Source organism: Macaca fascicularis, chromosome 1 (assembly GCF_037993035.2).
Source record: "Macaca fascicularis isolate 582-1 chromosome 1, T2T-MFA8v1.1".
In the NCBI taxonomy this organism is placed as follows: Eukaryota; Metazoa; Chordata; class Mammalia; order Primates; family Cercopithecidae; genus Macaca; species Macaca fascicularis.
In genome coordinates, this window is record NC_088375.1 from 206,818,963 (window position 1) to 206,834,565 (window position 15,603).

Sequence of the window (15,603 nt, forward strand, 5' to 3'; positions counted from 1 at the left end):
AAAAAAAAAAAAAAAAGCTCCATGACAGTCTTGTGCTTTCCCCCTTTCATCTTTGCTTCCTTCCACTCTTGCTCACCCTTGCTCACACACACACTTCCTCAAGGTAAAAGTATAAGGCAGTGGCAGAATGAGACTTACAACCAGCATTTCTTATCTCAATATCCAGCCTCTCTTAACTAACACATTTGCTTCTTCACTCATTAACTTGAGGCATTTATTTTTCTTGATAAGACCAGGCCAAAGTCAGCCAATTGGATCAAACCAAATGGAATGGAATGTCCGGAGGTAGAAATTTTGCTACAGGGTGTGCAGCTTCACATACACCTCTTGCCCCTTATTTCCTATGTCTCTCCCCCTTGCTCACTCTGCTCCAGCTATACTGGTCACTGTGCTTTTCTTTTATTTCTTATTTTAGACAGGTTCTTGCTTTGTTGCCTAGGCTGGTGTGCAGTTGTGCAATCATAGTTCACTGTAACCTCAAACTTCTGGGCTCAGGTTATACTCCTGCCTCAGCCTTTGGAGTAGCTGGGACCACATATGAGTGCCATCATGTCTAGCTACTTAAAAAAATTTTTTTTAAGGCTGGGCGCAGTGGCTCATGCCTGTAATCCCAGCACTTTGGGAGGCTGAGGCGGGCGGATCACGAGGTCAGGAGATAGAGACCATCCTGGCTAACACCGTGAAACTCCGTCTCTACTACAAAAAAAATTAGCCGGGCGTGGTGCCGGGCGCCTGGAGTCCCAGCTACCAAGGAGGCTGAGGCGGAGAATGGCATGAACCCGGGAGGCGGAGCTTGCAGTGAGCTGCGACTGAGACTCTGTTTCAAAAATAATAATAATAATAATATTTTTTTAGGCCGGGCCCAGTGGCTCACGCCTGTAATCGCAGCACTTTGCGAGGCCGAGGCAGGCGGATCACTTGAGGTCAAGAGTTCAAGAACAGCCTGACCAACATGAAGAAACCCCGTCTCTACTGAAAATACAAAATTAGCCGGGCGTGTTGGCGCATGCCTGTAATCCCAGCTACTTAGGAGGCTGAGGCAAGAGAATCACTTGAACTTGGGAGGCAGAGGTTGCAGTGAGCCGAGATCACACCATTGCACTCCAGCCTGGGCAACAAGAGTGAAACTCCGTCTCAAAAAAAAAAAAAGTTAAAAATTACAGGCTCACACCTGTAATCCCAACACTTTGGGAGACTGAGGCAGGTGTTTCGGTTGAGCTCAGGGTTAGGTTTTGGCTTAAGGGAATATTGTGGATGGTTTGATCTTTTATCAAAGTTTGAGATCACTCAAACTTTCTTCCTATCAGCAATAAGGCTGTTTTGCTTTCTTATCATTCGTGTAGCATTAAAAACGCTACTGCAATAAAGGCTGGAGTGCAGTGGCATGACTGAACTCCTGAGCTCAAGGGATCCTCCCGCCTTCGTCTCCTGAAGTATTGGCATTACAGGCGTGAGCCACTGTACCTGGTCAGCTTCAGACTTTTCTTGTGCAGCCTCCTCACCTCTCTTAGCCTTCTTAGAATTGAAGAGATTTAGGGCTTTTCTCCATATTAGGTTTTGCCTTAAGGGAATGTTGTGGCTGGCTTGATCATCTATCCAGATAACTCAAACTTTCTCCGTATCAGCAATAAGGTTGTTTTGCTTTCTTATCATTTGTATGTTCACTGGAATAGCACTTTTAATGTCCTTCAAGAACTTTTTCTTTGTATTCACAACTTGACTGGTGCAAGAGGCCTAGCTTTTGGCCTATTTCTGCTTTCTTTTTTCTTTCTTTCTTTTCTTTTCTTTTTTCTTTTCTTTTGAGACAGAGTCTCGCTCTGTGGCCCAGGCTGGAGCGCAGTGGTGGCGTGATCTTGGCTCACTGCCAGCTCCACTTCCCGGGTTCACGCCATTCTCCTGCCTCAGCCTCCCGAGTAGCTGGGACTGTAGGCGCCCGCCACCACGCCCAGCTGATGTTTTTGTATTTTTTAGTAGAGACGGGGTTTCACCATGTTAGCCAGGATGATCTCGATCTCCTGACCTCGTGATCCGCCCGCTTCAGCCTCCCAAAGTGCTGGGATTACAGGCTTGAGCCACCGCGCCTGGCCTTTTTTTTCCTTTTTTTTTTTAGTAGAGACAAAGTCTCGCTCTGTTGCCCAGGCTGGTCTCAAACTCCTGGTCTCAAGTGATCCTCCTGCCTTGGCCTCCCAAAGTGCAGGGATTACAGGTATGAGCCACTGTGCCTGGCCTAGTTCTGCTTTCAACATGCCTTCCTCACTATGCTTACTCATTTCTAGGTTTTGACTTAGAAGTGAGAGCACCCAAAAAAGAGGGAGACAAATGACTCCTTTCATCTAAACACTTAGAGCCTGCTGTTGGGTTATTAATTAGCCTAATACTGTTGTGTCTCAGGGAATAGGAAGGCCCAAGGAGAGGGAGAGAGACAGGGAAATGGCAGGTTGGTGTCACAGTCAGAACACAAAAACATTTATCGATTAAGTTCATGACCCCAAAACAATTACAAAAGTAACATCAAAAATCACTGATCACAAATCACCCTAATAGATAATAGGGGGAAAGTCTGAAATATTGAGAGAATTGCCAAAATATGACATTGAGGCATGAAGTGAGCATATAATGTTAGAAAAATGGCACCAATAGACTTGCTCGATGTAAGGCTGCCACAAACCTTCAATTTTATAAAAGGCAGTATTTGTGAAGCTCAATAAAATGAAGCACTATGAAACAAAGTATGTTCACACCAATGCCCAGGCCTCACTCTTGGAGATTTGGATTTAGTTGCTCTCGAGGTTTTGTTTATTTTTTACATTTCTGGGAAGCAGAAGAGGTTTTTGTTTTGTTTTGTTTTTGAGACAGTCTCACTCTGTCTCCCAGGCTGGAATGCAGTGGCATGATCTTGGCTCTCTGCAACCTCTGCCTCCCAGGTTTAAACAATTCTCCTGCCTCAGCCTCCTGAGTAGCTGGGACTACAGGCGCGTGCCACCATGCCTGGCTAATTTTTTTTTTTTTTTTTTTTTTTGAGACAGAGTCTCGCTCTGTCGCCCAGGCTGCGGTGCAGTGGCCAGATCTCAGCTCACTGCAAGCTCCGCCTCCTGGGTTTACGCCATTCTCCTGCCTCAGCCTCCCGAGTAGCTGGCACTACAGGCGCCTGTCACCTCGCCCGGCTAGTTTTTTTTTTTTTTTTTTTTTTTTTTTTGAGGCGGAGTCTCGCTCTGTCACCCAGGCTGGAGTGCAGTGGCCGGATCTCGGCTCACTGCAAGCTCCGCCTCCCGGATTTACGCCATTCTCCTGCCTCAGCCTCCTGAGTAGCTGGGACTACAGGCGCCCGCCACCTCGCCCGGCTAGTTTTTTTTTTTTTTTTTTTTTTTTTTTTGAGACGGAGTCTTGCTCAGTCACCCAGGCTGCAGTGCGGTGGCGCGATCTCGGCTCACTGTAAGCTCCGCCTCCCGGGTTCTCGCCATTCCCCTGCCTCAGCCTCCCGAGTAGCTGGGACTATAGGCGCCCGCCACTACGCCCGGCTAGTTTTTTGTATTTTTAGTAGAGACGGGGTTTCACCGTGTTAGACAGGATGGTCTCGATCTCCCGACCTCGTGATCCGCCCGTCTCGGCCTCCCAAAGTGCTGGGATTACAGGCTTGAGCCACCGCGCCCGGCCGGCCCGGCTAGTTTTTTTTTAGTAGAGACGGGGTTTCACTGTGTTAGCCAGGATGGTCTCGATCTCCTGACCTCGTGATCCGCCCGTCTCGGCCTCCCAAAGTGCTGGGATTACAGGCTTGAGCCACCGCGCCCGGCCCCGGCTAGTTTTTTTTTGTATTTTTTAGTAGAGACAGGGTTTCACCGTGCACCATGTTAGCCAGGATGGTCTCGATCTCCTGACCTCGTGATCCGCCCGTCTCGGCCTCCCAAAGTGCTGGGATTACAAGCTTGAGCCACCGCACCCGGCCAATTTTTGTATTTTTAGTAGAGACGGGGTTTCTCCATGTTAGCCAAGATGGTCTTGATCTCTTGACCGCGTGATCCACCCGCCTCAGCCTCCCTAAGTGCTGGGATTACAGGCGTAAGCCACCGCGCTCAGCTGCAGAGGTTTTAAAGCTCTCCACATATGTCCATGTGCCACCTGTGCTGAGAACTACAATTTTGTTATTTTATTTTATTTTACTTGTTTTTGAGTTGGAGTCTCCCTGTCGCCCAAGCTGGAATGCAGTGGTGCAATCTCGGCTCACTGCAACCTCCACCTCCCCGGTTCAAGTGATTCTTTTGCCTCAGTCTCCCAAGTAGCTGGACAGGTGTGTGCCACCATGCCTGGCTAATTCTTGTATTTTTAGTAGAGATGGGGTTTCACCACATTGGCTAGGTTGCTCTCAAACTCCTGACCTCAGGTGATCCGCCTGCCTCGGTCTCCCAAAGTGCTGGTATTATACACATGAGACATTGTGCCCGGCCTGAGAACTACAACTTTAAACTTACTGTCGTGAAAATCTCAAACTAGGCTCTATTGCAAACATGTGTTTGCATCATCTAGGCATGCATGGACATGCTGATGGGGTTTATGTCACAGCCAAAAAGCTAATGCCAACACCAACCACTGGCATTTCTATATTTACTTCCAGGAGCCCTTGCCTTTACCACCCATCCCCTGGTAGCCATGTACCTCCCACTTCCCCACATTGAGGAGAGAGCTAATAGGCAGCTGAAGCACTGGATTGGAACTGCAACTCAAGGTTGTAGGAGCAAGAGTACTGAAGACCTTGATCAGCGCAAACCTGATCATACGACCTTGTGAAAGTTGTTTCACAATTCCCTGCTTCGGTTACTTTGGTTATAAAATTAAACTAATGGAATGGATTTATTTGCTAAAAATATGAGATTTAATGAACAAATAATTTTAAAGTACTCCATTAATTCTGCGATTGTTAAATAACTTCACTGCATAAAATCCTATAGAACTCTTTCAAATATATATATATATAAATATAAAAAGCACCCCAATGATTCTTTTTTCTTTTTTTGGAAACAGGGTCTCACTCTGTTGCCCAGGCTGGAATACAGTGCTGTGATCATGGCTCACTTCAACCTCAGCCTCCCAGGTAGCTAGGACTGCAGGCCTGCACCACCACTCCTGGCGTTTTTTTTTTTTTTTTTCCTGCAGAGACGGGGTTTGGTCATGTTGCCCAGGCTGGTCTTAAGCTCCTGGGCTCAAGTGATCCATCTGCCTCGGCCTCCCAAAGTGCTAGGATTAGAGGGGGAGCCACTGCACCAAGCCCAGACAGCACGATTCTGACACAGAGGGTTTGGAAGTTTCTTAGACAGACCTGCTCCTGTAGTTCACAGAACTCCTCTGACTACTGCGGTCCCTTTCTTTCCTGAGTCTAGTTTGCAGAAGTCTTCTTGAGATTCTGTGAGACAATTTAATTTACAGTAAATTACTCTTTTTCTTCCCCTTTAGACAGCGATTGTTGGTTTCTGTTACATGTAAACAAAGAGGATTTTATTTTTTATTTTTTTAGGCTAGTCAAGTGAAGCAGTGGGAGGTGGAGGACAAAAATAATTTTGACTAAGGCATAAACATATTATACAAGTGAAGTATTTCCCAAATTGTATTCTGTGTAATGCTATGTTCTCAAATGTTAACAAGCTCCATACAAGAACCATTTATTTCTAAATTCTAAAGTCACAATCATATTATGAACTACATTAAACTATATACTTTTATTATACCTAATAATCTGTCTTTATAAAAGTGTTTACCCAAAAATGCCAGCAGATTCCATGAGAAACTACCTGTACTACAATTATTGTCAAACTTCAGTGCATATGTAACAGAACCAACTGGAGGGCTTGTTAAAGGATTGCTGAGTCAAACCCCCCAGTTTCAGCAGGTTTGTGGTGGGGCCTGATAATTTGTATTTCTTTTTTTTTTTTTTTTTAGATGGAGTCTCACTCTGTTGCCCAGACTGGAGTGCAATGGCGTGATCTTCGCTCACTGCAACCTCCGCCTCCCAGGTTCAAGCGATTCTTCTGCCTCAGCCTCCCGAGTAGCTGGGATTACAGGTGCCCACCACCACACCCGGCTAATTTTTGTATTTTTAGTAGAGATGGTGTTTTGCCATATTGGCCAGGCTGGTCTTGAACTCCTGACCTCAGGTGATCCACCCACCTCAGCCTCTCAAAGTGCTGGGATTACAGGCATGAGCCACCACGCCCCGCTGAGAATTTGCATTTCTAACAAGTTCCCAGGTGCTGCTGACACTGCTGGCTTATGGAACCACTGCTGTAGTACTTTCCAAATTATCCTGATTCTAAGAACCACCTATGACCTGTGCTATTCCTACTGTGCTTACTGGCTCATGTCACATAAATTCTTTTAGGATTCCAACATGTTTGTGACATTACTCAGTATTTACATCTTGCTTTTACTGCAGCATGATAGAAAAATTAACCACAGGTATATCATAACAAAAAGTTCATGAGTTACCATTTTCACAAAGTTCAGATATATTTAAATTAACCTATTTAATCTTTTTTTGGTTGTTGTTGAGATGGAGTTTCACTCTGTCTCCCAGGCTGGAGTACAGTGGCACAATCTCAGCTCACTGCAACCTCTGCCTCTCAGGTTCATGATTCTCCTGCCTCAGCCTCCCTAGCAGCAGGGATTACAGGTGCCCACCACCACACCCGGCTAATTTTTGTTTTTTAGTAGAGATGGTGTTTTGCCATGTTGGCCAGGCTGGTCTTGAACTCCTGACCTCAGGTGATCCACCCACCTCAGCCTCTCAAAGTGCTGGGATGATAGGCATGAGCCATCGCACACAGCCTATGGTACACCTTTACTGAAGAAACAATTCAGGAACATCACTCTTAGTAAGGCAATTGTTGATTATAAGTCAAAAAAACACTATCATGTACAAATTAGGGGATTTTGTATACCTTTTTTTGGTTACAAATATGCAAAATGAAGGATGTTTGCTAATACTTGTTTCCAATTTTTAAACTTTTCAAGTGTTGTACTGTTAATAATGTTAAAATAAAAGGCATTTGATTTAGTATGATTGTTTGTTGAACTTCATCTTTTCAGGTTATTTTGTTGCTGGCCACTTGCAAGGCACTCCTGAGGCCTCAGTAAGAACTGAGATTCAGCAACATTATAATCATTATAATTCAAAGTTTAGAGTTTCTTTTTTTTTTTTCTTTTTTAAAACGATGGGGTTAAAACGCTGCCCAGGCATGTCTGGAACTCCTGGGCTCAAGCAGTCGTCTTGCCTCAGACTGCCAAGTAGCTGAACTACAGGCACACACCACCACACCTGGCTGTGTTGTTTCATGGGCAGGTCAAATCATCTAGTATTTTGTCTGTATGGACAAGGTCAATGCAACTTCTCCAAGCTTTTATCACTCAATGGTCCTAGAGGCCCTTGTGAGATAGATAGGGTCTTAGAAATAACTCATTACAATCCTGGGCAAATACTCTACTGAACTGGTGGACTGAAAACGTTTTGCTAATGGCCCAAATGTCACCTAAAATTTTTTTGCCTAGAGGAGTTACATAACTAGTTTGTATAATAATTTAGTCATACTAGGCCCTCAAGTCTAATTTGAAACAAAAACACACTTGGCAAAGCAAAATATAACCTAAGAAATAATTCTGATTTACTGCTATTAACAGACTTGGTTTAGGAGTCAAAAAACCTGGACACAAGTCTTACTGCCAAGGTGCTAAGTGACTGTATAAATCACATGATTTCTAATTCTAGTTCTCTCAATCTACAAAATTAGAACATGGATGACTAGCTCATATTAGGTTCCTCTAAACCATTTTAAACATGCAAAATGCTGTTTTAACTGATGGTACTTTCTTTTTTTTTTTTTTGAGACGGAGTCTAGCTCTGTTGCCCAGGCTGGAGTGCAATGGCCGGATCTCAGCTCACTGCAAGCCCCGCCTCCCGGGTTCACGCCATTCTCCTGCCTCAGCCTCCCGAGTAGCTGGGAGTACAGGCGCCCGCCACCTCGCCCGGCTAATTTTTTTTGTATTTTAGTAGAGACGGGGTTTCACCGTGTTAGCCAGGATGGTCTCGATCTCCTGAACTCGTGATCCGCCCGTCTCGGCCTCCCAAAGTGCTGGGATTACAGGCTTGAGCCACCGCGCCCGGCCACTGATGGTACTTTCAATTGTATTTTTTTTTTTTGAGACGGAGTCTCATTTTGTCACCCAGACTGGAGTGCAGTGGCACAGTCTCAGCTCACTGCAACCTACACCTCCCAGGTTCAACTGATTTTCCTGCCTCAGCCTCCTGAGTAGCTAGGACTATAGGTGCATGCCACCACACCTGGCTAATTTTTGTATTTTTAGTAGAGACGGGGTTTTACTATTTTGGCCAGGCTGGTCTTGAACTCCTGACCTCAGGTGATCCGCCCACCTTGGCCTCCCAAAGTGCTGGGATTACAGGCATGAGCCACCGCCCCTGGCCCAATTGTATCTTTTGAAGCAATGACTCCTTCGGATCTCCAGGCTCCTCCTGATCTTTATGCTTTAGATTGGGATTTATCCTTCAAGAAGCTTTCTCTGAACACCTCTAATTAGACTGGGGGGGTACCTTGTCTGTGTCACACCTATCCCCCCAACTCATGTTGTTTCATAGCACTTATCACACTGCGTTTCTGTGGGCTCCTGGATGCAGGGACCCCTCTAATCCATTTCAGCAGTCCATTAGTGTCTTTCCGTCTATCTCTTCCAGATAGAAGAAGGCATCAAACACAGTTCACTGATGACAATTTATTATCATCTGTTAGTAGCACACAGACAAATATTAATTAAACCAGAACCATGTCTACACAGAAGTGGGCAGTGACATGTGCCATTCTATGGGGAACTGTGTGCACTTAATCATCATGTTTTAGCGTTTTGATCTTCTGTTTATGCCGCTCAATTTCTTTCTGCAGACGCTCAATCTCCTTCTTATGATGAACGATTTCTTCTTCATGGTGTTTTTTCAAAGCTGCCAGTTGTTCTCTACTCTGTGCTCTACAAGGACACGGTGGCTCAGGGTTTAATTTCAATCCTTCACCCCAAAGAGATCTCTAAGCATAACCCGTAATGTCTAAGCAAGGAATAGGAGTCCCAGTTCCATGGGAGTCTGGCTGGTCATCCTCTTCTACTCCTCAACTAGTGAAAGAATAACCCATCTTAAATTGAGGTGTAGTCATCTTAAGAAGACCAAAATGATTTCACTGGTGCTAGTGGCTTAAATTCCATCATTAAGATCTTATTGCTTTCAGATTCCTCCTTAAAATAGAAAACTCCAGAGAGATGTGACACAAGTCCCTAATACCTTATGAGGGGAACAACCCAGGGAACCCCTTTAGGGGGGAAAAAAAAAAGGAACAAAATGGGGACAAAGGGGTGTGGTTAAAAGGCAAATATCCATTTCCTATTCCAATCTGTCTAGAGCTTTCTTTGCCTATAGAAATGAATGGCCCGCTGTAAGGCCAATAAAAGGTCTCCTGCATGGGCAGTATTTGGCAGTTCAATTTAGGTACCAAGAAGGGACTGGATTACAATGTTGGTTTGGCCACATTTAGGCCTCAGTTTTCCTTAACTACAAAATGAAGGGGATCAATTAGATAGTCTCTAACAGCAGTACCTTGGCTCTCTATACGGTATGGCAGGTGTCATGGTGATAATTCTCAACAGAAGGCAGAAGTGAAAGGCCAAAGGACAAGCAAAAGCAAGATTAATTCCTCACTGCTCTCCAGAGTGGACAGAAGTCAGTTAAAGATAACTCAGGGCTGGTAAAGGGAGGCCCAGCCCACTCCATACTTCTAAGCAGGAGCGGGAAATCCACAGATCTAGGCTGGGCTGAGTAGGGCAAAAGCCTTTAGGAGATGGTGTAGTCCAACCCTAAGTAGCTCCCATGACCAGCTCCCATGATCCTCACTCTTGCGGAGTCGGGGGTCTAGAAACACCTGAGAAGCCTGAATGCATGCAGGCTTGCAAAGCTAAGGCGTGCTGGGGAGGAAGGAGAGCGTAGAGGGGGTGACAGGTGGGTGAGGGCCGCGGGAGTCAGGCTGGGAGGCAAACGTTAGACGGTCGGATCTAGATACTGTGCGAAGAATCTGGGGGCGTTTCGCACCACCCGAGGAGAACTCCACGCGGGAGATGGTAATGATAAAGGAGGAGTTGAGCCGTGGGATGTTTTGGAGACCCGCCGGTAGAAATGGTTTGGGGGCCTGAAACTGTTGTGCAGGGAACTGGGAGTGCCCTGTAAGTGGCAACTTGGGACATCAAGGGTTAGGGTATACCAGATTGGGGCCCGGGAGTTCTGTTGGGGGATGGGGCGCCCAAGGCACCAAGGAAACGGGTGGGGCGACTGGCAGTTTAAGGATTGGAAGGCCCTGGGAGATCTAGGGCTGGACTTGGGACCCGGTGAGCCTCACCGGAAATATCGTTCCTCTTCAGCTTGCTCTCTCTTTCCGAAGGCCCCACCGGCTTCCCGGATGGAGCCCGCGCCCCGGTCGACATTCTCGGACTGCAGAGAGACAGGGACACTGATAAAAGTAGGGAAGCGAAGATGGGATCCGCCCTCGGGGCTGGAGCAGCGGACACTGCCGCAGCGTACCTGATCCGAGCCGAAGCCTCGGGCTTGCATGGTCCTCACGCCCCACACGCCAAGCCACGTCCGCGCCACCAACGCCGTTACTGCCATTGCTGCTGGAGCTGCACCTCTGGCGTCTCTGCCGCAGCAAGCTGTACCTCGTTACGCGCTAATGGCGCGGGGACGGCCAAGCACCCAATCTGGTCGACGGAGTGGCGGATGAACACAGGAGTAGCGAATCACGGGAGAGCGGAGGCGGGCTTCCCGGAGCTCACAGCGAATCCCGAGCAAGAGACGAGTTTATTCTTGGCCAACTAGCAAGGGCTCAGGGCCAAAGGACTGGAAAGAAGAATGATGGGGGAGTTTGGAGAGCTGGGTGAGGAGAGTGCTAGAAGCCGAAATTTCGGCTCTTGGACCCATCAGAATGAGGCGTGGCGTTCACCTCCAGCCCACGATTTCAACCCTAAAGTCGTTAATATTCAAAGCCCAAAGGAAGTTTTCCCTTCCCTGGCCTGCTACCATCAATAAAATGGGGGAATTTGGGGTTTGGGAGCTGTGTCCAGGATGCTGATGTCCGGGATACCGACGTCCAATGTGCTGCGGCTTAGATATACGTAAATCGCGTTCATTTGTTATGAGAAGTGCCAGTGTTCTGGCCGGGCGCGGTGGTTCACGCCTGTAATCCCAATACTTTGGGAGGCCGAGGTGGGTGGATCACCTGAGGTCCGCAGTTCGAGACCAGCCTGACCAACATGGGGAAACCCCGTCTCTACTTAAAAAAACAAGTATCAGCCGGGTGTGGTGGCATGCGCCTGTAATCGCAGCTACTCAGGAGGCTGAGACAGGAGAATCGGCCTGAACTCGGGAGGCGGAGGTTGCAGTGAGCCAAGATCCCGCCACCGCTGCACTCCAGCCTGGGCGACAGAGTGATATTGGTCTCAAAAAAACCCCCCAAAACAAAAAACTGGGCCGGGTGCGGTGGCTCACGCCTGTAATCCCAGCACTTTGGGAGGCCGAGGCGGTTGGATCACAAGGTGAAGTTCGAGACCAGCCTGGCCAATATAGTGAAACCCTGTCTCTACTAAAAAATACAAACATTAGCCAGGTGTGGTGGCACGTGCCTGTAGTCCCAGCTACTTGGGAGGCTGAGGCAGGAGAATCGCTGCAACCTGGGAGGCAGAGCTTGTAGTGAGCCGAGATCGTGCCACCACACTCCAGCCTGGGCAACAGAGTGAGACTCGGTCTCAAAAACGAAACAAAACAAAAAGCCCAAACAAACAAAACCCAAAAAACTGAATTTCCAGCCATGACAGTAAGGGAGGTCAGAAGCACATCTTGTTATGTCCCCTCCCTTTTAGTGTTTAAGCACAACAACTGACCAGCATTAATGTTGAAATAAAGAGCATAAGCTTAGCAAACTGCGCTCTTTGTGTAAATAAGGTACCAAATTATAAACAGGACTTAAGGCTATGTCATATGACAGTTAAGTCACACACCTTTAGAGGTCACTCCAACCCAATGTATTGGCTAACAGACTTCCTTGTCTTAAACATCTTAAACATTTCTTTCTGCTGACTCCAATTTTTTTCTTTTCTTCTTCTTCTTCTTTTTTTTTTTTTTGAGACAGAGTCTTGCTCTGTTGCCTGGCTGGAGTGCAGTAGCACAATCTCTGCTCACTGCAACCTAGGCCTCCCGGGTTAGTGATTCTCCTGCCTCAGCCTCCCAAGTAGCTGGGACTACAGTCCCACGGCACCATGCCTTGCTAATTTTTGTATTTTTATTAGAGATGGGGTTTCACCATGTTGGCCAGGATGGTTTCAATCTCTTGACCTTGTGATCTGTCCACCTTGGCCTCCCAAAGTCCTGGGATTACAGGCACTGCGCCCCACCAGCTGACTCCAAATTTTTAGACTAAACTTTACTCCTTTAACCAATTGCAAATTAAAGAATCTCTGAATCCACCTATAAACTCTGATCCCGTGCTTCAAGGTATCCTGCCTTTTTGGGCCAAACCAATGTATATCTTTCATGTATTTGTTTATGTCTTTGTCTGTAACTCCTGTCTCCCTGAAACGTATGAAACCAAACTGTGGGCTGGGCTCGGTGGCTTATGCCTGTTATCCCAGTATTTTGGGAGGCCAAGGCAGGAGGATCACTTGACACCAGGAGTTTGAGACCACCCTAGGTGACGTAGTGAGACATCATCTCTAGCCCCTTTTCCCCCCAAAATTAGCCTGGCATGGTGGTACATGCCTTGTAATCCTAGCTACTTGGGAGGATATCTTGGGCCTAGGAGTTCAAGATGATAATAAGCTATGATGGCACCACTGCACTCCAGCCTGCTGGGTAACAGAGCAAGATTCTGTCTCAAAACAAAAGCAACCCTCAAGAAAAACCAAATTATAGGTGGGACACGGTGGCTGATGTCTGTAATCCCAGCACTTTGGGAGGGCAAGGCGGGCAGATCCCGAGGTCAAGAGATTGAGACCATCCTGGCCAACATGGTATAACTCCATCTCTACTAAAAATACAAAAATTAGCTGGGTGTGGTGGCACGTGCAGGAGAATCTCTTGAACCTGGGACTCGGAGGTTGCAGCGAGCCGAGATCGTGCCACTGCACTCCAGCCTGGTGACAAAGCGAGACTCCGTCTCAAAAAAAAAAAAAGAAAGAAAACCCAAATTATAACTTGACCACCTCAGGCACAATTTCCTAGGACCTCTTAAGACTGTGTTTCCCCAAGCTATGGTTACTCATATTGGCTCAGAATAAACCTTTTAAAAATATTTTAGTTTTTTTTGTTGTTGTTGTTAACAACATATTGTTGAATGGGCTTAATAACTGCACTTTTGGCAATGTGGTGCAATGCGGTAGAAAAGAGCAGGCTGGGCACGGTGGCTCACACCTGTAATCCCAGCACTTTGGGAGGCCGAGGCGGGCAGATCACCTGAGGTTGGGAGTTCGAGACCAGCCTGACCAACATGGAGAAACCCCATCTCTACTAAAACAAAATACAAAAAATTAGCCGGGCATGGTGGCACATGTCTGTAATCTCAGCTACTCGGGAGGCTGAGGCAGGAGAATCGCTTGAACCTGGGAGGCAGGGATTGCAGTGAGCCAAGATCACGCCATTGCACTCCAGCCTGATCAACAAGAGAGAAACTGTCACAAAATAAATAAATAAATAAATAAATAAATAAATAAATAAATAAATTAGCTGGGAGTGGTGGCACATGCCTGTAATCCCAGCTACTGGGGAGGCTGAGGCAGCAGAATGCTTGAACCCAGGAAGCTGAGGTTGCAGTGAGCCAAGATCACACCATTGCACTCCAGCCTGGGCAACAAGAGGGAAACTGTCTCTCAAAAAACAAAAAAAGATAAGTAGGATTCTGTCTAGTGAAAGCTTAACCTTGACCTCCCTTCATCCATCTAATGAATGTGAACAAGACAATAGTAGTCTTTACTTTCATGAAGTTTATAGCTCTTCTCTAAGTCATTTTCTCTTCTCTGTTTCTTCTTTTTTAGATGAGAGAATTGGGCCAGATTATCTACCTGATTGATGATTATAAAAATACCTTCTTTGGGCCTGGGTGTGGTGGCTCATACCTGTAATCCCAGCACTTCGGGAGGCCGAGGCGGGTGGATCACGAGGTCAGGAGTTCGAGACCAGCCTGACTAACCCCATCTCTACTAAAAATACAAAAATTAGCTGGGTGTGGTGACACGTGCCTGTAATCTCAGCTACTCAGAAGGTTGAGGCAGGAGAACCACTTGAACCTGGGAGGTGGAGGCTGCAGTGAGCTAAGATCATGCCACTGCACTCCAGCCTGGGCAACAGAGCAAGACTCTGTCTCAAAAAAACAAAACAAAACAAAACAAAACAAACCTTCTTTGTTTTGTATGAAATAGTAAAACTGGCTTTGTTGATCATATTTTAGTTAAGAAAATAGCAGCCCTGCCTGATATTTTGTTTAATTCCATTTACGTGAAATATCCGGAATAGGTAAATCCATATAGATAAAACACAGATTGCTTGTTTTCAGGGACTGGGGAGAGCGGCCGAATAGGGAGTAACTGCTTAATAGGTACTAGGTCTCTTTGGCCAGGCGCGGTGGCTCACGCCTGTAATCCCAGCACTTTGGGAGGCCAAGGCGAGTGGATTACGACGTCAGGAGATCGTAGACCATCCTGGCCAACATGGTGAAAATCCGTCTCTACTAAAAATATAAAAATTAGCCGGGCATGATGGTGGTGTGTGTCTGTAATCCCAGCTACTCGGGAAGCTAAGGCAGGAGAATCACTGGAACCGGGAGGCGGAGGTTACTGTGAGCCAAGATCGCACCACTGCACTCCAGCCTGGGTGACAGAGTGAGACTCCGTCTCTAGACAAAACAAAAAACAAACAAAAACAAAACAAAACAAAAAAACCTTAGTACTAAGTCTCCTTTTGAGGTGATGAAACTATTTTGGAACCAGATAGACATGGTGGTTGCAGAACATTGTGAATGTTCTAAAGACCACTGGGCACAGTGGCTCATGCCTGTAATTCCTGTACTTCCGGAGGCCTGGGCAACATGGCAAGACCCCGTCTCTACAAAAGTACATAAAATTAGCCGGGCATGGTGGTGCGTGCCTGCAGTCCCAGCTACCGAAGGCTGAAGTGAGAGAATCGCTTGAGCTTGGGAGGTCGAGGCTGCAGTGAGCTGTGATTGCACCACTCGACTGCAACCTGGACCACAGAGATCCTGTCTCAAAAATAAATAAATAAATAAATAAACTCACTGAATTATTCACTTTTTCTTTTATTATTTTTTTACCTAACAACAATAAATTAAGCAAATAATTTACTTTAAAGTGGTTAATTATATGTTATGTGTAATTCGTTTAAATGTTAAAAAGGCCACCTAGGTTTAAAGTGCTTGGCTGGGCTGCGAGCCCTTTAAGAACCTCTCAGACGGGAGGCGGGGCTAGAGGGGCGGACCTGTAAGAATCACGTGGGGCGACGCCTGCGCAGAT

General features: G+C 46.6%; 1 protein-coding gene across 2 annotated transcripts; it reads right to left on the reverse strand.

Moving 5' to 3' along the window:
• Positions 1-8,754: 8,754 nt before the first annotated feature.
• ATP5IF1 (ATP synthase inhibitory factor subunit 1) lies at positions 8,755-10,729 on the reverse strand. 2 transcript variants are annotated; one of them, XM_005544238.4, is made up of 3 exons: positions 10,613-10,729; positions 10,431-10,522; positions 8,755-9,018 (listed from the first exon to the last, which is right to left on the reverse strand). In XM_005544238.4, the coding sequence occupies exons 1-3, from the start codon at positions 10,697-10,699 to the stop codon at positions 8,877-8,879; spliced, it is 321 nt and encodes a 106-aa protein (XP_005544295.1). In that variant the 5' UTR covers positions 10,700-10,729; the 3' UTR covers positions 8,755-8,876. The 2 variants fall into 2 exon arrangements, with proteins under 2 accessions (XP_005544295.1, XP_073871160.1); XM_074015059.1 differs by having other exon boundaries at positions 8,755-9,159.
• Between the last annotated feature and the right edge of the window lie 4,874 nt (positions 10,730-15,603).